Source organism: Neovison vison, chromosome 8 (assembly GCF_020171115.1).
Source record: "Neovison vison isolate M4711 chromosome 8, ASM_NN_V1, whole genome shotgun sequence".
Lineage (NCBI taxonomy): Eukaryota > Metazoa > Chordata > Mammalia > Carnivora > Mustelidae > Neogale > Neogale vison.
In genome coordinates this window covers 466,525-486,572 of record NC_058098.1, presented here as the reverse complement: position 1 = coordinate 486,572, position 20,048 = coordinate 466,525, and the positions used below count along the sequence as shown (strand labels likewise).

Here is a 20,048-nt window from a genome sequence, read left to right as displayed (position 1 = left end):
CACCAAGATACAGACAGACACGAACAAAAAAGTATAAAACGTGAAATGTAATCTACACATTTTTTTCCTCTTCATAAAAAAATATTTATTAGGTTTAAACATTGATTAAAAAAAAAAAACCAGTCACGTAAAAAACCCCTTCGCCACATGCCTTTTCCCTCCACGCCTCCTGAGCGGGCGCGTTCACCTCCACGGACTGCGGCCAGCCGCCCGGCGCACGCCCGGCGGACTGGGTGGGCAGGGGTGGGGCCTTCGGTTTTCCAGTACAGTGTTGATTTTAAGGAAGAAAATGCCCCTGTGGCACTGAACAGCGACCCCCCCGAAGACGTCAGCAAGGGTGGTCGGGAGCAGGGAGCGTCGGGTCAGAGCGAGCGAGGTGTCCTGAGTGCGAGGCAGAGGTGGCCCGGGGGTGGGCGGGGCGGCCTGAGCGGGGGGGGGGGACCGGTACAAAACCCAGAGACACTGTTGGTAGCAAAGGTCTGGTTTCCAAATACATTTGTAAGAAAGGAGGTCTGTTTAGAAAAGGGGTCAGAAAGTCGGGGAGGTACATAGTTCTGAGGGCCCCATGAGGGGTGCAGCCCAGGGCCTCCCTGGTGAAAGGCAGCAAGGGAAGTGTGTCCCAGAGCCCTGCACTGGCCTCGCCGCTTCGGTGTCAGGAAGGGCGGCCTTCGTCCCCACGTCCCCACGGAGGACAGGAGTGTGGGCGGCCCCGTCCGCGCCCTCTATCTGGGGGTGCCCGGCTCCCCAGCAGCCGCCCCAGGGCAAGCACTCCAGGTCACCACCGGAACCCAAGTTAGGGACTCGTGGGATTCTCCTGTTTCCACCTAAAAGGAATAGATGTGACTCTGCGGCCAGCGGCAGAGCAGCTGACAGCCCGTGGACAGAGAGCACAAGAACTCGGTCTTCAGCAGGGGCCTCCGCCGGGCCGGCGCAGGACGGAATGTCTGAGTACAGAAGTGCGGTTCCCGGGGGCCGGGCGGGAAGGGGACAGACCAGGGCGGGTCCTGCGGCCCAGGGGACGGTCCTCCCGGCCGGGCCCTTGCTTTTCACTCAGAAAAGACCGGATCATGAGGTGAGCTCATCTCCAGAGACGACGGACGGACCGGCAAGCGGAAGGTGAGACAACGCCAGGCTCCGTCACGTCAGAAGAATAATGCCAACAACATAATTGTACGCAACTACCTCAACTACGTCTCCGACGACTTCAAAAGTTCGGTTACCCACGCGGGGAGGTGTGAGCAGCGCGCGCGGTCGGGTCCCCACCCCCACTGTTAGCAGCAACAAGGCAAGGGCACCCGGGGGCGGGGGGCGGGCGGGCGCGGCCTGGGCCCCACGGCGGGGCCGAGGGGCCGAGGCCGCCCCGGGCTCCCCAAGGAAGTGCGGAACGGAGAGCCCGGGCGCCCCGAAGGGACCGGAGTGGCCGGCAGCGGGGAGCTCCGAGCCCTGCACCAGAGGAGCGTGGCACGTCGGTCCCCACCCGGCCGCCTCCACGGGAAGATAGCACCTGGGAGACCTCGGCCCTGGCCGGGGCTTCTGCAGCTGTTCGATGGGAAGCACCAAAGCCCAGAGGCGGGAGGGCCCCGGGGCTTCCTGGACACTGGGCCTGAGTTCCGTGAGGAATGGCCACGACCGTGGCCGTAGGCAGTGACCAGGCTGCTGAGAAAGGGCGAGCAGAGCGGGGTGGGGTGGGGGACTCCAGCACTGGACATCGGATGTATGCAACACCTTCCTTAACGTCCCTTGGACCTGTGGCCTCAGGGACGACGCTCAGGACCCCGACCAGTCCCGACCGTGACCTGGTCATCGGGCCATCGTGCGTCCTAAGGCCCGGCTGGCCACATGGGCTCCCTTAATGCCCTAGCCACACATACCTGCCGGGGACCCTCCCTTCGTCCCTGCAGACACGAGGGAACGTGTACTCTCCCTCTGCTCAAACCCACCCTGTGCCCCCCAACGTCCTGTTCGGTCCCGGAGCCCCAACTCGCTGGGGTCATGCCTGCCTCAGAGCCCGCGGGCTTCCGTGTGTGTCTGGGGGCAGGAGCAGAACAAAGGGGGGTCAGCGTGGTCCGGCCCCAGGCGAGAGCAGATCCCTAGGCAAACACGCGTGCACACGCACACACACACACGCACACACATGTGCACGCACACACACGCATGGTGGAGGGGTGGCACGGCCACGGCCCCGCCCCCAGGAGGGATGGCAGGGCCCCCGCCCCGCAGCCTAGGAGATCCAGGAGAAGTCCTTGTCGGGCGCGCCCGGGGGGCTGCCGGGTCCCCGCGGTGAGTCCTCGTCCTCCTTCTCGGCCACCAGCAGCGCGTCCTCGTGGGCCAGGCCCACCTCGTCCTCGTCCTCACACAGCTCCTCCTCGCCCTCCCCCCGCGGGTCGTCCGGGTCTTCCAGGTAGGGCCCATCGCCAGGGAACAGCTCGGGGGAGCCCTCAGTGCCGCCGCCGTCCAGGGGCCCGGCCACGCCTCGGCCCGCGCAGTCAGCACAGACGCCGTGACGCCGCGAGCCATGCTTGATGCCCACGCTGGCGGCTGACATGAACACGCGGCTGCACAACTTGCACACGTACTTCTTGTCCTTGCTGTGGACCTGCGGGGGAGCGGGTGGTCAGCGTGGGGCGGGGGTTGGTGTGGGGGGATGGGCGGTCAATGGGGGGGTGGGGGGTATGGGCAGTCAGTGAGGGGGGATGGTGGTCAGCGCGGGGAAGGGGGAGGGGTGGTCGGTGTAGGGGGATGGGCAGTCAGTGAGGGGGGAGGGGTGGTCAGTGCGAGGAAGGGGGACGGGTGGTCGGTGCAGGGGGAGGGGCGGTCAGTGAGGGGGGAGGGGTGGTCAGTGCGAGGAAGGGGGAGGGGTGGTCAGTGTAGGGGGATGGGCAGTCAGTGAGGGGGGAGGATGGTGGTCAGTGCGAGGAAGGGGGACGGGTGGTCGGTGCAGGGGGATGGGCGGTCAGTGAGGGGGGAGGGGTGGTCAGTGCGAGGAAGGGGGAGGGGCGGTCAGTGAGGGGGGAGGGGTGGTCAGTGCGAGGAAGGGGGAGGGGTGGTCAGTGTAGGGGGATGGGCGGTCAGTGAGGGGGGATGGTGGTCAGCGCGGGGAAGGGGGTCGGGTGGTCGGTGCAGGGAGCAGGAGGCTGCAATTTTAATTCCTCCGATTTTTCGGAGTTCTCTGGTGTCCAGAGCAGTGAAGCAAATGAAAACACAGCGAGGGGTGTCAGGGTGGGAAAGGTTTGCTGAGCTGCGTCTTTCCCACACCCGACACACCCTCACCGACGGGTCCCTTGAAGGGGCCCCTCCCCCGTCCTGGCCAGCGGGCTCCTTGTCGCCCAGCACAGGGGCTCCACAGGCGGCCACGAAGGGTCCCCGCCCACGGAGACCATCGCTCCACGGTTCGCGGCCGCGCAGCGTCCACTGGCTGGGCCCCGACACGTCCTGAATCTAGAAACGGAGCCTCAGAGGACGCGGACCCCGGGACCCTCCCGTCTGTCTCTCCCGTTTGTTCTATTTTCCAGCCAGGGCCTCCTCGACCCTCCCCCGACAGACGCTGTTCTGAGAGCCGGCCGGGCTGCGCCGGGGCAGGCAGCGTCCACGGACACTCCTCAAGACCCAGGGTTCCCAAGGAGGGAGTCGGGGGCTGTGCCAGGACGGCCCGGAGCGACAAAGGCCTCGTGGGGAGCCCCTCGGCCGGTACCCGATGGTCGGGCCCCTGTTCTGACAAGCACGTGGAGGGGAGAGGGAGGCTGCGGGCACCGTGGCAACCCAGGGCTCGTCCTCAATGGGAGGCCGCTCCTGAGACACCCAGAGGACTCCTGGCCCCGCTGCCCCAGTCCCTCCCACTGCACGGACGGCGTCTGCCCAGAGGGGACGCCGAGTGCCCCTCCTGCTGGCAGACGCTCAGCGGCTTCTGGAGGTCGGGGCTCCCAACAACGGAGCCTCTTCTCAGAAAAAGGCAAACCTGCACACATTTTAAGTACATTTTCAGGGATTTATGTTCCTCCCTGAAGCCCAAGCAGGACCCCAGGATGGAAATCTGGCCCCATCCCAGGTGAACGACAATGACCGCACAGAGCCTCTGACAGGCCGTCCCCTGCAGCAAGGACGTGGTTTTGCTAGGGAAAGCGTCGCAGCCTGCGAAGCGACAGCCTCCAGCACCTGAGTGTGACCACCTCCCAGTGGGACAGCGTGGGCATCGGCGCATGTGTCCCCCCAGGTTTCCGTGGTAACGTGAGCCTCTGTGGCTCTCAGGGTGGGCTCCGCAGAGGGGCCATGTGGACGAAAGGCCAGCTCTGCAGTCGGAGGCATCAAGTTCGCCGCAGCGACTGCCTCACACACCTGCCTTCCAGGCCGGGGCTACCGCTTCCCCCGCTGCTGGACCCCACGACGGGGGTGGGGGCACACTGCAGGCCGGGCCATGGACATGCCTCGGTCAGCTGGGCTGGGCCCCCCTGCCTCTTGGGGCTGTCCCCGCTCCAGCTTTGCTGCCTGACTTCACGGGAGTCTTCCCAGGTGTCCTCACCCCAGATAAGAGCCCCCACTGGGCTGGAAAGATGAAGCAACAGGCTAGTCAGGTTGCCCCGTGCAGAGAGCCAACGGGGGGATCCAAGCAGAGTAAATCTGGATGCGACCCCAAAGTGAGGCAGAGCCCCCCACGCACCCCAGACGGACACACACAGGCAAAGACCCCACTCGTCCACGCGGCTCCCCTCACCAGCAGCCAGGCCTGAGGGTGTCACCCGGCCCTCCCCCAGCCACCTGCTGCCCTTGCGCTAGGGCACCCCTGGGTCACCCTCACCACGGCCAACACAGCCCTCCCACACCTGCTGGGGCTTCTCAGCATGCTGCAGGGTCAGCCAAGGCTGTGCCCTGAGGACGACTCCTGACACCGTGCGGATTCCCAGACTCATGACATCACCCCGATGCCCTCTCCCGGCCCCTGTGGCACAGGCTGAGGGCTCTGGGCATCTGCCCCCAGGGCTGCCTCCACGGCATCAGCCCTGCAAGCTCCAGCTGGCCCCACCCTCAGCCCCAAACCCCGCCTCGAGTGTGTGTCTCAAGAAGACCACACTGGGCACAACCTCGGGTCCAGCCGTTGCTCCCACGGTCCATCTCGTCTGCCCAAGGCTCCCTCGCCCTGTGTGTTTCGGCAAATCTGCCTCCGTGTTCAAGGACGACCTTCTGTCACTCCTTGACCGAGCACATGCATCCATCAGCACCTGCCGGCTGGGTGCCCGCCACTGCCAGGTAACCCAACACTTACAAGGCCGTGGGGGAGCCAGGGGCGTCCCCCCATGACTTAGAGCCGGGGCACTGGACGAAGTGACATGGTGGGACACGAGGGGCCCAGGGCAGGGGTCCTGGCAGGGGAGGAAGCACTTGCCAAGGCCTGGCTGGAGCTTGCCAAAGCCAGGCCGAGCTCTGGGGCTGGGGGTGCTGTGGCCCACCTGCTTTCTGCCCCAAGTCTCAGTGGGTGGAGCTTCTCAGGAAGGGTGGGGGTCAACACGGCTCCACCTACTCAACTGGCCTTCCCCCTGCAGAGCAGAACCTGCTTTAGGGCTTCCCATGGCCTTCTGGGCAGCCCACATCATCATCTCAGCTTCCTGGACCTCTCAGCCCAGCACACAGTGGGCCCAGCTGACCCCATGAGGACCCCATGCTAACTACCCTCCGCTGACCATCCTGCCAGCCCCATGCTGACCCTGTGACAGCCCACGCGACCCCATGCCGACTCCATGATGACCCTGTGATGACCCATGCTGACCCATGCCGATCCCGTGACAACCCACACTGATCCATGATGTCCATGTGATGACCCACACCGACCCCACACTGACCCATGACAATCCGCGCTGACCCCAGGCCTACCCTGTGCGACCCTATGGTGACCCATGCTGACCCCAGGTCCACCCCATGCTGACCCTGTGACGACCATGTTGGCCCCATGCTGACCCCGTGCTGACCCTGTGATGACCCACATTGACCCCACGATGACACCATGCCAACCGCATGCAACCTGTGACGACCCACGCTGACCCCATCCCGACCCCGTGGTGACCTTATGACAACCTATGCTAACCCCATGCTGACCCCAATGACCCACGCTGACCCATGCCAACCCCGTGACAACCTACGCTGACCCTATGCCGACCCTGTGATGACCCATGCGACCCCGTGCCGACCCTGCGACGACCCACGCTGACCCCACGCTGACCCCCCGCCCCCACTCACCAGCGTGTGCCGCTTCATGTGCTCACGCCGCGTGAACTTCTTGCCGCAGATCTCGCAGGGGTAGGGCCGCTCGCCGGTGTGAGAGCGCATGTGCCGCTTGAGGATGCACTGGTGCATGGCCGAGAAGCTGCAGTAGGGACACTTGAACTTCTTTCTGATCACCGTGAACTCGTTCACTGAAAGACAGCAGACCCGCGAACTCAGTGAGCCGCCCGCCCGGATGCCCCCCTGAGGCCCACGCGTCCCACCGAAGGTCGGAGGCCGCCGCTTCCAGCGCTGCCGGCCACCGGGCCGTGAGCGTCCGAGACCCCGTGAGCGCCGCACACGCTGCCGGAACGGAGAATGACAGTGTGACGACACGTGAAGCCGGAGTCCGGGCCCCAGCCTGTGGCTCCGCTCAAGCCCACGGGCCACTGGGGGCCGGGAGCCGCCGGGCAGAGCTGGCCCCTCCAGGCACCCGCAGGCCAGAGGCACTTTTAATGTCCGGAGGGAAGGTGCCGTCTAAGCAGCTGGGGGCGCCGCCGAGGGACAGGCTCGGGTCAGCCCCCAGTGGGCAGCAGGACCGCTGAGCGGCCTCTGTCCCGGCTGTGACTGCTCTCGCCCGTTCGGCCTGCATTTCAGGAAGCCATGCCACGGGCCCCAGCGGGGTCATCCTGTGACCTGCTCAAGCGCACGGCAGCGGCCGCATCCCACACCAGGACGTGGCCACACCTTCAGAGGCACCTTGCCTCACACGCCAGGGCGTCTCCTGGGGGGATCACGGGGTCTGGGGTCCCATGCATCAGACCCACTGTGCAGCACCCCACCAAGCACGGGGCAGCTTATCCTGAGTGGCGCCCTCGGCGACGGGCACACCCAGACACCACAGTTAGCCCCTCTGGAACACGCACAGCCTCCACCCAGTAACCCCATTAACCTCGAGGACTGGAAGCAATCGTCCCAGACGTCACCAGGATCGCGAGAGCGGCCAGGGCCTGCGATCTCACTTCCTGCCACACAAGGAGCCCGGTGGTGGACATCTGTCCAGATGCATTTCCCCAGGGCCCTCATACTCTACAGCCCGGGCGGCACCTGGCCGGCTGGACATGGCACTAGCACCCCAAACACAGGCCAAAGGTCCCCACAGTCACGAACACTGGCCAACGCCAAAGGCAGGCTGCTGGAATGAACCCCAGGAGGGGTGCGGACACCGTCAGCCCGGTGGTCGTCCACTGGGCCCTCCGAACCCTACCAAATGTCCAAGTGTGGCAGGCCCTGGCCACAGTCACCACTGCCCCAGGAGGTGCCCAGGCAGCAGATAAGAAAACAAATGCCCCAGAGTGACACAGCCCAAGACAGCGGGACCCAGCAAAGCTGAGGTGACTCAGAGCCTGGGTCCCTCTTGCAGGAGGGAAGCAGCCAGTCTACTGGAAGGATGACTACCTGTCCCCACAACCGTGGGTCGCCCACCATGCCACCCACTAGCAGGGGCCCTCTCTGCCATCTCTGTGAGCCATGCCCATGGCCCCGAGACCCATTCTGCTGTTCACGCCCCAGCCATGGGCACGTCAGCACGGCAATGACAGCAACGGGGCTGCAGAGCGGCAGGAACCGCACTGGCTCCTGGGCTCCCTGTGCCGAGCTGGCCCTCACCACTGCACCTCTGCCCCTAACACACGCCTGCTTCAGTGTGTGGAAACGCTGTGTTGCCCGGTCTGCTTTATGCTCAACGTGAGGCTCGAACTCACAACCCTGAGATCAAGAGTTGCACGCTTCACGACGGAGCCAGCTGGACGCCCCAGAGAGCAGTCTCCAACTTTTTTAAAAAGTATTTCTTGCACGAACTCTTAAATATGCAAGCAACCCGGATTTCTTTTGTTTCCACGGGTGGTGGTGCAAGCCCGTCCTCCTACCGTGTGCCTAGAGCTCCAGGCCCTGGTGTGAGAGTCGGTCCTCACAGCACAGCCTTCCAGGATGACCTCTAGGCATCCTCAGGCCACCACGGCCCCAGCACTAGGCTGCGTGGACTTGATCACAGCTCACAACCGATGCCACTGCCTGGAGCCTGGCCGCCCGCTCGCCCCGTGGTCTCCGTGCCCGTAAGAGGGACGCTGCATCCCCCCAACACCTCTCTCGGAAATCTGTCCTGGCCAAGGCAGTACAGCATTTGCTCCCAATCAGAAGCTCTGCCCATGCGTTTCTGGCACAGGGGCGCGTGTGCGTGCGTGTGGTGGGAGCCGGGGGCGGGAGGGACGCCTCAGCCGTGCCTCGGGGAAGACAGCAAAACCAGAAGGCCGCAGGGAGCACAGAAGGCACGTGGCAGCCCGCGTGCACCCCACGTCCCGGCCACGAGGACCACCTCAGCTGACAGCTCAGCGTCTGACCTCGACTGTCCTCTCTATGCACAGGCAGGTTCTAGATCGCAGACTGGAACGGTGACATACAGTCACGCAGGCCACAATTCCGCTAACACGCGGTGGCCGGCTGTCCACGCCACCATTTCAGCGGCGGCCCGCACGGGTCTGGGGCCCTCACTGACCCAGCGTAGACCTTCCTGCAGGATGTCCACGCCGCGCCCGCCGCTCGGCCCCTGCGCACGGGTCCGTGAGCTCCCCGACGGGCGCGCCTTGCCTCCTGCACAGCCGGAGAAGCGGCACGGGCCGAGCTGCCGCCGCCTGTCCCCGCGCGGCCTTCCTGTCTGCTGCCCTCGGCCGAGGCGCAGGGAGGACTCCCGAAGCCATGCGGGTGTGCCGGACATCGGTCCCCGCTGTCACCGTACACGGTCTGCAAGCCTGGCCTCTGGCCTGGAGGAGAGAGCTGCAGGGGTTTCTGGGGTGTCCGTGCAGCCAGAAGGGAGCTGCCCTTCCTAAGGGAGGGCCTTGAGCCAGGGGCAGCTCAGGCTGTGGCCCCCGGAGCAGGGCTCCTGCACCCCCACAGCGGGACCGAGTCAGGGAAGCCGCGCAGCCCGCACACTCAATGCAGCCGGGCTGGCCCGCAGACCAGGCCTGCCGGGGTCGTCCCTCGGCTCTGCGCCTTCGGTCCTCCCCAGGGGTTTTCCAAGGCACCGTGATCCCACTTTTCATCTTACACCAAATAAAGCAAAGGCACCACCCACTCTGGGATGGAGGGGAGAAGAGGAAGTGAACTGTTGCCTCATTTTATTTAAAGCAACCTTTTTGGAGAATATTTGTCCATGGCCTCTATTCTGCTTCTATAAACACGCAAGTTAAAATGCCGAATTATGTATTCTAGCCTTCTGTATTTGGCAACTTGGACTTACACGTGATAAAGAATTGATTTCTGTGCAGAAATGCTGCTTTTTTTTCCCTAGAAAAACAACGGAGAATGGACAGGCGTGAGTGTGGCTGTTTGTTAGGGACCCTCCCTGGCTGGGAAGAGAGCCTGCGCGGGGCTCCAGGCACTAAAAACACACACTTTCTGAAGCAAAGATGACGATGTTGGCTTTTTCTTATTATGTTAGTTTCCTGCCTCCACCAGAACACCAGAAACGGGGCCGTCGAAGGCACCACAGAGCTACCCGTCTGCAGCTGGGGAGCCAGAGTCTGGGACCCAGGTGTCGCAGGGCTGTGCCCCCTCTGGAGGCTCCAGGAAGGGTCCTTCCTGCCCCTTCCAGCTCCTGAGGGTCCAGGAGTGCTGGACTTGTGGCCACAGCTTCCCATCTCCGCCTCCTTCGTGTGGCTTCTCCATGTCTGGGTCCCTCCTCTTCTGTGTCTTATAAGGACACTTGTCATTGGATTTAGGTCCAACTTGGATATTCCAAGATGTAGTTATATCTGCAAAGATCCTTCTATCCACAGGTTCCGGGGATTAGGACGCGGACGCAGCTCTGGTGTGGGGGACACCATTCCACCACCTCCGGGAACGAACAGCACCGTGAGCAGTAAGGGAATGTTCATGGGCTGTCGTGACCGAAACAACTTCTTCTTGGAAAGAACCTAACACTTGCAGAGCCTGTGACTTACAGCCTCTGTGTGTTCGGAAAACTTGCCATAGCACACGGTTTTCTTCTCATAAACGCGGAGAGAGCCTGAGAAGGTCAACAGTGACCGTGTCACTGAAGTGATGGAAAAGCACAAACCCATCCGACCGAAGCCGATGCTCGCGGCCGCTCTGTCCCAACCGGAAGCCCTCCCTGAGACCGAGCGCTCCGGCGTGCGCAGGAAGCTTATGACCAAGAAGCAGGTTCCGATGCCGCAGTGGACTCTGCAGAGCAAGGAGCCGCTGACACATGATCCAGCGTTGCAGAAACGCATCTGTAGGAAGCCTGCTGGGCCGCCGCCACCTGTCCTGGACCCCCACCCCCACCCCCACCTGTCCTGGACCCCCACCCCCACCCCCACCCCCAGCCCTTGCAGCCCCGCAGGAGGGTCGGACCCGCCGGGTAAGCGAACACTCCAGAACCGTTTCATGATCACCTCAAAGCCTCCAGGGAGCCGCTGGCAATGCAGACGGCTGCACGAGGCGGCTTCTCCAGAAGGGCACACGGGTTTTCCCTCACGACCGCATTTTCACTCGGCTTCTGACTGTAATTTCCAAACACTGCACTTCAAGTGCATTTCAGAAACAGGTCCAAACAGGGGCCCCACTTTGTTTTTCCAATAATAAGTTTATTAACTTACAAGCGTCCAATTATTTTGTCTTAGAACATAGAGAAGCTCTAATGTGTCCAAACTACTTTTGAAAGGTTTTCTAACCCTACAGGAAGTGCATACAGCTGACTTACGCATGCCAGACATCCGCTTTGGGACCCCGCAGGTGCGGGATCACACACTCAGGTTCAGCCTTATTCACTAGCAGCGTCCGCGAAAGTCACTGCGCGGCTGTCTGGAGCAGTGGCTCCCGCTTGCTGCTGTGCTGTATTCCACGGTACGACACCAACACCCCGCCGCGTGCGCCGAGGGGCACCCGACCTCACGGACCATGGTGCTCCGATGGCTCCCAGACACGTCTTCTGCTGAACAGGCTCTCATTGCTCTTGGGCACACACCTAAGAGCGGACTGTCTGGGCCACAGGGAAATTGCACGTTCCGTTTCCGCACATGGGGCCAGGCAGGGTTTCACGTGGCCGTATCAGTCTCCGTCCCCTCCAGCAGCGCACGAGCATCCCAGGGGCTGTGTCTTTGCAGAGGCCTGGCTCGGGCAGTCTGCGGGTCTCTGTCCTCCGGCCCGACGCGCACCGCGAGGCTGTCGTCTGCGTGTGCCGCCCACCGAAGGCACCATGCCCACTGGTAACGAGCCTGCTCAGGTCTCTTCCTTGGTTTACTAAGCTGCCTCTTTCTTAGATGTCTTTAAAGTTTTATGTATTCTGAACAGGAATCTTTGGTCAGATACATTTACTGCAAACATTTTCTCCAGCCTCTGGTCCTTCTACTCTCTGAACAGCATCTTTAGTGGAAAAATTCATGATTTTCACCATGTCCACTTAGACAAGTGCTTTTTATGAGCTTCTTGAAAACCACCGTCATCGTGAAGCTGCTGTCCTCGGTGGTCCTCTCTGAAACCATACACTTTCTGATGCATCCCAAATTAATCTTTGTGCTTGGGTGAGTTGGAAGTCAAGATTTGTTTTTCTCAACATCCAGAGCACTCAGGATCACGTACTGAAAAGACTGTCCGGCCTCGGGGCACGGCCGAGGCACCTCCGCCCAGGCCAGGGGTCAGACCGTGTGGTCTGAGCGGACTGTGCCTGTGGTCGCTCCCTGGTGGTTCCACCACTCAGTGGACAGCCTGTTCCGTCATCCTCTTCCCCGGCTGCCTGTGACAGCCACGCCTTTCCTCAAGCATCCAGATGCTTGCACGTTGGGGCCCTGGGACCGCCCCTTGCAGGGTTGGCCATTTCCAAGAGAACTGTGTGCCTTTCACAGGCAAACCCACTATCCCGCTGCCTTGCTCACCCCAGCACCAGACAACCCTGGGTGGTCCCTGCGCCTTGGAGCGCTAAGCCACCCTAAGCCTGCTTGCTCTGGACCAACCGAGTGGTCCCTTTGGTCCTGAGGAGGCCACAGTCAGTCCCAAGGGCTCCCGGGGAGCCCTCGTGCTGCCTTACACCCCCTTCAGCTCCCAGTCTGACAGTGTTTTAAGGAATTGGCCCATTTCCCCCAGCTTGTCAAGTGTGTTGATCTAAATTGTTCACAGAAGGCTCCATAGCTCAGGGGTTAGAGCACTGGTCTTGTAAATTGTTCACAGTATTTTCTTATTATTGCTCTAATACCTTTAGGATCTCAGGGGTGATCTCTTCTTCACACCTTTTATGTAGAATTGGCACAGTCTTCTGTCCGTGCTAGTCACGTCTGACAGGGACTTGTGACTTTCGCTAACCTGCACGGCTTCCTGCACGGTTCTGCCCGCGTCTGCCTCCGCTTCGCTGACGTGTCCTCCTTCACACACTCCCGCTTACTCTGGGTTTAATTTGCTCTCCCTTTTCTCATTCCTTGACCCAAAATTAGACTAAGTGCAGCTCCGGGCGCAAGGCCCCTTTCCCGTTCCACCTGCGTCCTGCGGGTCCCGATGGGCTCTCTCGTCACAGCATTCAGGGGAAAGTATTCTGCCATCTCCGCTGGGACTTCTTGGACTCGAGCATTACTTAAAAGTATGCTGTTGGATTCCCAAACGTTTGGGGGATATTCCAGTATCTTTTTGCTGCTGATCTGTAAAGAATTATGTCAGCGGCTCCGAGAAGACGCGGACTCCACCGAGACCTGCCCTGTGAGCCTGTCACCTGCGCCCGGAGACTCCGCATCAGTTTCAGATGGCTTCCGTTGGTACAGGTCGGCACCTGCCGCACACCGGTGGGAGACGTACAGGTCGGCACCTGCCGCACACCGGTGGGAGACGTACAGGTCGGCACCTGCCGCACACCGGTGGGAGACGTACAGGTCGGCACCTGCCGCACACCGGTGGGAGACGTCCACGCAGAGTCGCAAGTTGAATCCAGGGATCCAGGAAGAGAGTGATCCCATGTGACCAGATGGAGTTACTGCAGAGACTTGGGGCTCATTGAATATCCGGAAGCCGCTCACATCATCTCTGGCCTCACTGTTCCTCGTCCGCTGGACCATCAGTTACGGAGGAAATGTGCCCAAAGTCTCCCACTGGGACGTGAATTCATCTTTCTCCTTTGACTGCGGCCGACTTTCACATCATACATTGTAAAATTACGCACATTTAGGCCTGTTCCATCTCCCCCAGAACTGACCCCTTTACCACTACATGAGGTCCCTTAAGTCATAATTCTTCGGTTTACATTAATGTTAAGATTAAAAACTTCCTGTAGGGGTTTCCTTGGTTTACTTTTTTTTTTTAAGATTTTTTATTCATTTGAGAGAGAGAGCATGACCAGGGGCGGGGGAGGCAGAGGGCGAAGCAGACCCCGCTGAGCAGGGAGCCTGGCGTGGGGGCTCAGGCTGGATGCCAGGACCCCGGGATCATGACCTGAGCCAAAGGCAGACACTTCACCCACTTGCCGCCCAGCCGTCCTTCCTTGGCTTCTCTTATTATCTTTTTGCGTTAACACTTTCTGGGTCCTAATCTGTGAATTACATCACCTACAAACAGTGAACTTTTTCCGCACCAGGTTTTTTCATCTTTCGATTGCAGTGTTGAGTCAACGTAGCCACGTGAAATCTGCCGTCTTCATATGTTCGTTTTGTCCTTTACTCCGCCCGGCGTGCCTTCTCTCTAACGAGCCAATGCCGCCCGCCTTTTTCTCTTCGTGAGCTTCTGAGTCGTGCTTCACTGTTTCTGCCGTTACTCACGCGACTCCACCAAGAACGCCGGAAGCCTTCCGCAGTCCAGTTCATCCTCCAGACCCCTCGTGCTGCCCCCATCTTGTGTTACCCTCTGATTTCTGTTAAAACCCACAAGATCCTCGTTTTCAGCGATGGAGATGCGTCCCGTCACATGCACGCACGGCCACTCTTGCCGTCGCGCGAGGGCTGGCTTCCGCGCGTGGTGGCGGGGTGGGGGCGCGTGTGGTCGTCCGTGTGGACGGCAGCGTCTCCACTCAGCCCCTCTGTGAGCAACACCGTGGCAGGTGTGCGGCCGGTGGCCTCCCTGGCCCTCTGATCAAGACCGTCATCAGCCCGGCTCCCGGCGAAGCAGTGTCGGTCCTCGCTGGCCGCTGGTAAGACTTCCTTCTGTCACTGGTTTCCAGTAGTTTGACAGTCCTGTCCACGGACACCGTTTTCTGTCTGGCGCTCATTCTGCTCCAAGTCCCCGGAGCTTCTTGAACCTGTCGGCTGGTGCCTTCCATCGGCTCCGGCAAACGAACTGCTCTCTTTGGGGGCTGTCCTGCCCCGTTTCTGCCTTTCTCGGTCGAAAATCCAATTCCACACGCGTTACACACTTTCACCCTGTATCGTGTGTCTCTTTGCTTTTTCCCCATTCTTTTGTTTTCTTCCTCTTTTAAAAAAATATTTTATTAAAAAATATTCTATTTACTTATTTGACAGAGCGAGCGGCAGAGGGAGAAGCAGACTCCCCACCAAGCTGGGCGCCGGATGCAGGACCTGATTCCAGGACTCGGGAATCCTGACCCGGCTGAAGGCAGATGCTCACTGACTGAAGCACCCAGGTGACCCCTCGTTTGTTTCTTTCCCTGCAAGCTTCAGCGTGGACGTTTTCCGAGCTTCCAGGTCACTAACCCTGTCGTAGGTCATGTCCAGACCACTATTCGACGATGTAATGAATTCTTAATCTCAGACATTTTATTTTCATTTCCAGAATGTTCCCAACGCGTCAGTACGGAGTGTCTTTTGCAGCTGGGACTTGCGCCAGGGCCAGCGGGGCACTTCCTGGGCTGCCCCTCTTCCTGGTCTCCCTGCTGCTGTCCCTCCGGCCGAGCAGACGGTCCCGGCAGGACTAACCTTCGCCCTGCAGGCTCCGTGCGAGCTGCTGTCGGGACTGCTCTAATATGGTTTTGGTCTCACTCTGAGGAAGACGCTTTCACATCAAGGTGTGACCCCTCCAGGGTCTCCGCTGAAAGCCCAAGGTGCCTCCCATGTTCTGTTGGGTTTTTTCCTTTTTTAACTTTTATTTACTTACACAATCTCTACACCAAACGTGGGGCTGCAACTCATGACCCCAAGAGGAACAGTCACACGCTCCTCTGACCGGGGTGACCGGTGGCACCCCTGGGCTGTCTGATCCTCCCTGGCCTGGCACGGTGCCTCCTGTGTCCCAGAGCCACACCACTGTGCACATCTGCTCCGCTCCCGAGTGGCAGTCCTGTTGCTCTGGGATTCTGGGTGTGGCTCATTGTAAGGCTCAGAAGCTGAGAGAGCTTGTATGCAGGCGTGGGGACTCTGTCTCCGTGGCTTCTTGCTTTTTGAGATTTGCTCCTCCGGTCCCAGTTATCCGGGGTGCCCTGAGGACACCCTCCGTCTCCTTGCCACAGAGCACCCTGCTCCAGTGTTTGGGAACCAGGCCAGAAACAAATCTGGGCGGAAAGCACAGCCCTTCAAGTCCCACCTGTGCTGGTCAGTCTCCAGGGTGTGTGTGCGCGTGTCGGCCAGATTCTCAAAGAGATTTTGCCTGGAGAGTAAGCGCAGTACAAGCTGTCATAGCTGAAACTAGAACTTCACCAAGTTTTCTTCAAGTGTTTTCTTTAAAATAAATCAATGCCTTTGCCCTAGCACTGGAGTTCTCTGCATAAGGCCAAGACCGATAAGAAGCAACACCAGGTTACAGATTTCAAGTTTGGGGTTTGTTTCTGGAGGCAAGGGCTGCTAAACACGACACAGTGTGGGGCTTGCACTCACGGCTCCAGGATCAAGAGTCGTGTGCTCCACCAACGGAGCCAGCCAGGTGCCCCCGAGAGCCTGTATTTTAAATGCAACCTAAATCAGTAAAGTAGTAGCCCTCGGTGGACGGCGGTCTCCACGCCTAGCCACGGCGCGACCCTGGCATCTCTGCTCTCCACCGCGTGACCGTGGCAGGGACGCCCAGCTGTGCCGCACTGGGCCGGCAAGCGCGCCCAGGTGAGAAGCTTTCACTGCTAAAGTTCTCCGTGTTTAGAGCAACTGATGTTACCTATTGATAAGTCTTTCTAAAAAACTCTGGAATCAATCATGAGCCGCGTTTCAGTGAGAAATTCAACGAAATGTAACAGCTGAAGTGTGCACGCGTAGCTGCTGAGAACCCCACGGCCGATGGCCACGCGGCACCACGGGCACAAGGTCGGACGCCAGGACAGTCCCACAGCTTTCCCTTCCAAAACGGGTCTTGTGGGGGTACAGCTCAGTGGTAGAGCATTTGACTGCAAAACGGGTCTTGTGCCCTGACCCCTGGACTGTCTACTATAACTGACTTCCTCATTTTTTCTTTTTACAAACTTCTCTCTTTCAGGTACTAAGGAACCCGTCTGAAATGTCTTCATTGTTTCAACATTTTAAAAATTTTTAAAAAAGAATTTATTTATTTATTAGACAGAGAGAGAGAACACAAACAGGCAGAGAAGCAGACAGACGGGAAGGGGGAACAGGCTCCCTGTTGTGGAGCCCAATGCGGGGCTCGACCCCAGGACCCTGAGATGATCATGACCCGAGCCGAAGGCAGAGGCTTAACCCACTGAGCCACCCAGGCGCCCCCAATTTTTTTTTATTTATAAGTTATCTCCATAGCCAAAGTGGGGCTTGAACTCACAACCCTGCCATTAAGAATGGCTCCACCGACTGAGCCAGCAGGTGCCACAACTGTCTGAAAAGTTTAACAAAAACCTTTCAGTACGACAGCACAGCAGCTCCAGGGGCGCAATCGGTAGCGCGGTACTTATATGACAGCACAGACACTCCCCTGTGCAGGTGCCCGTGAGCCGCTGGTCCACGCTGTCCACCCCAAGGAGAAGTCAGCTGAGCAAACAAAAGGAAAACAGCCGCCCCAGAGCCTCCGTGTCCCCACCCAGTGGACTCGGAATGTAGACGTCTACACAGGCCACTTCTGCCACAGGGTGTCCACACTTCACCATAACCTGCCTGGGACCTCCCAGCTCGAAGACCCATCAGGACAGTAGACAGTAGACGGGGACTTCCATAAAGCCATGAGGCACTGATCTCTGGGAAGGGTAACCTGCCTGGTCACCTTGACCGCGACTGGTCCTTTACCACTCTGACAGCAAGTCTGTCAGCCTCTGGAAACCTGGCTCTTCTCGGTCTTCGGAACTTCCTTAGTGAAGGAAGTGGGCCCAGCAGGAGCAGCTGAGGCTCCCCCCAGACTCCACCCAGCCACAGCCACGGTGGCGACGGGGGGCCTGGAGGGGTTGGGGGGAGCTGCCTCTTTCCTTCCTGGGAAACCGCGTGCTGCTCGAGAAACGGGAGCTTCTGCGTCCTGGACCGCCCCCCCCCATCTACGACCATCTGCTCGGTGTACAGAGGCAGATGCGGAACCCAAGGCGTCCGGCGACGGTGGACAAGAGCAAACACAGGGGCTCTTTCCGAAAAGAAGCGCCGTTTCAGCAGCTCCGCGCCCGGGGCCGTCTCCCTGGAGAGATGCTGGGCAACGCGCACTGAGAACACCGTGGCTAGGCTTCGTCTTGGGTATTTCCAGACCTCATGGGGGGCAGAGCCCCTTGGTTCCTTTCTTGAGGGATGGGAGCCTGCTCTTCTGCCCCCATAGCTGGCAATCCTACACGACCCCAGTGACCCCAAGCCCTCGCTGGGAGGCTGGAGACATCTGCGCCGCCGGCCCCACCCGAAAGGCCTGCACTCGGCCGCGGGTGGCGGAGCCAGGAAGTCTCAGCTTCAAAGCCTCACACGGACGCCTGGTCCCAACCCCTGCAGCTGCCCCCGTCCTGATGTGGTTTCGCCGTCACCCAGTGGCCACCGACCCTGAACACTAGGCCTGGCCGCAGAGAGGCGCGTGGGAACGTCTGCTCCATGCAGAATGGGGTCTGGTCAAGTCTGTCCAGCCTCAATGCTATCCTATGCAGAGGCACTGGGGTCCACAGGGTGCTTCTCTCGTGGCTTCTTAGCTGACTTCATGAAAAGGCTGTCGGAGCTCGGGGTGAGCCCAGCAGGCCTGGGAGGTGGGGCACTGGCCATGCGGGGAGATGGAAGAAGGCCCCAGGCATCCGGGGCAGGCCCGCGGCCCCCACACAGACCCTCCCGGGCGACAGTCGGGGCCAACTCCAGAGGAGTCCTCGCGGCCGAGCCCAGGGCTCCAGGTGTCAAGGGCATCGATCTCGAACCAGAGAGACAAGTTACAGGTGCTCAGGTGTGGCGACACCACCTTGTGCCAGGCCCCTGCCTGTCGCCACGAGGACCACGAGGGCATCTGGAAGGAAGGCTCCCGCTGATTCTCAACGGACAGACGCTCAAACGGAAAATCCTCTTCGTTTACGGAACACAGCGGCCCCACAAACCACCTTGCCGGGAAAGAGGAATCGTTTACTTAATTCCAAACCCGAAACACGTGGTTAGGCTCTTCTTAAAGATTTCTTCTTCTTCAGGGAGACAAACGAAACGAATAGACCTTTTTTTTATAAACAACCCCTCCGCCCCAAGGAACAGAGGACAGCTTGTTCCGTGTGGCCTTCCTGGGGTCCCAGAGCCCCCCGAGTCCGTGCTGGTCACGCAAACACCCAGCCCCGCCTGCAAAGCTGCCTCAGGACCAGCGAGCACTGCGGACTTTAACCGCTGCCGTCTGAGCCGAATGTCTTTCCACGAGGGGCAGACGTTCCCCAAGAACCCTCCTCCTTCGGTGGAAAAGGGCACTTGTGTTTAACTTTGTTCAAATACGTGTTTCTACTCCACAAGCATGGAGACTGGGAAGCGCGGCAGCGGTGGGGACGGCAGGTGCGCTGTGGTGGGCACGGCTGTCACCCGAAGACAGCACCAGGCTACCTGTCGCCGATGCTACGTATTCGTAGGGGACACCTGTGTACACACGTGGGCGGCTTCAGTCTACATGACCAGAGTCCCTACTGCAGAGCTGGACGTGCCTCGCCCGGTGGAGCTGAGCCAGCAGGACAGAGTGGAACAGCGGCTTCCAGCACAGAAACTTCTTTCCAGCCTCTGAGCACGGCCCGGGACACGCGGACACGCCAGGGATACACGTGAGCGCACGCGGAGTTCAGGGCACACACGTGCCACACGGGGAGCCGACCCGGGACACCAGGGCATGTGGCGGCCCCCTCCCATCTTACCTGGGCTGGGGGCGTGGTGCTGTCCTGGGATCGGTCTGGCCATTCACCAGAGCGGGCATCCCGGGCTCTGAGTGGAGGGCAGGGGGGCCCGAGGGAGGGGCTTCTGCTCTGCCATCAGCATCCCCCCAGGAGGACTGGGGCTGGTGCCAGGCCCTGGGAACACAGGAAACGAGTCTCAGCGTGTGAGTGCACGGCGCCGGCAGGCTTGTTCCCAAGTTCCAGAAGTGGCCGCGTGCTCTTGCTGTTGTGCGGAGCGCTCCGGGTCTGTCTGGGCGTCTGTCTGTCTGGGCGTTTCTATCAGCTCAGCAGCCCCGACAGCAGGGTCTCGGCATGTGGCTTGCTTGGGGTGGGGATCTCTCTCCCAGAAGCGAAATGAGTACAACAGAGGGTCGCACCCCAGGAAGTCAGACACGCGGGCAGAACACGGGCACACGCACGCCCGCGGCCTGGAGAAGCCATCTTCTGGAAAACACTCCAAGGTGTGTTGTGCTGGCCGTCTACCTAGAAGCTAGTGGCATTGTCCAAAATTCCAGCGTCGATCCAGAATCAAGGACACGTCCTTGGCTCCTGTTTCACACCCGGTGAGGACTTCTCTCTAAGCAACACCCAGGACAAAAACCAGCTCGGCAGTTTCCCGCAAAGTGCTCCTGGACATCTGGGCAGCCCGTGGGTACAAGGGTCGGAA

At 60.3% G+C, this 20,048-nt stretch overlaps 1 protein-coding gene across 2 annotated transcripts in view; it reads right to left on the bottom strand.

The window, feature by feature from the left end:
- Positions 1–1,388: 1,388 nt before the first annotated feature.
- ZBTB46 (zinc finger and BTB domain containing 46) overlaps positions 1,389–20,048 on the bottom strand; it is a 59,196-nt gene continuing 40,536 nt past the window's right edge. For both annotated transcript variants that reach the window (XM_044262635.1, XM_044262634.1), the window contains 2 exons: positions 6,226–6,401; positions 1,389–2,596 (listed from right to left, as the gene is read on the bottom strand). In XM_044262635.1, the coding sequence (XP_044118570.1) occupies positions 2,222–2,596; positions 6,226–6,401 (551 nt within the window). In that variant the 3' untranslated portion in view covers positions 1,389–2,221. The remainder of the gene's footprint in view (positions 2,597–6,225; positions 6,402–20,048) is intronic.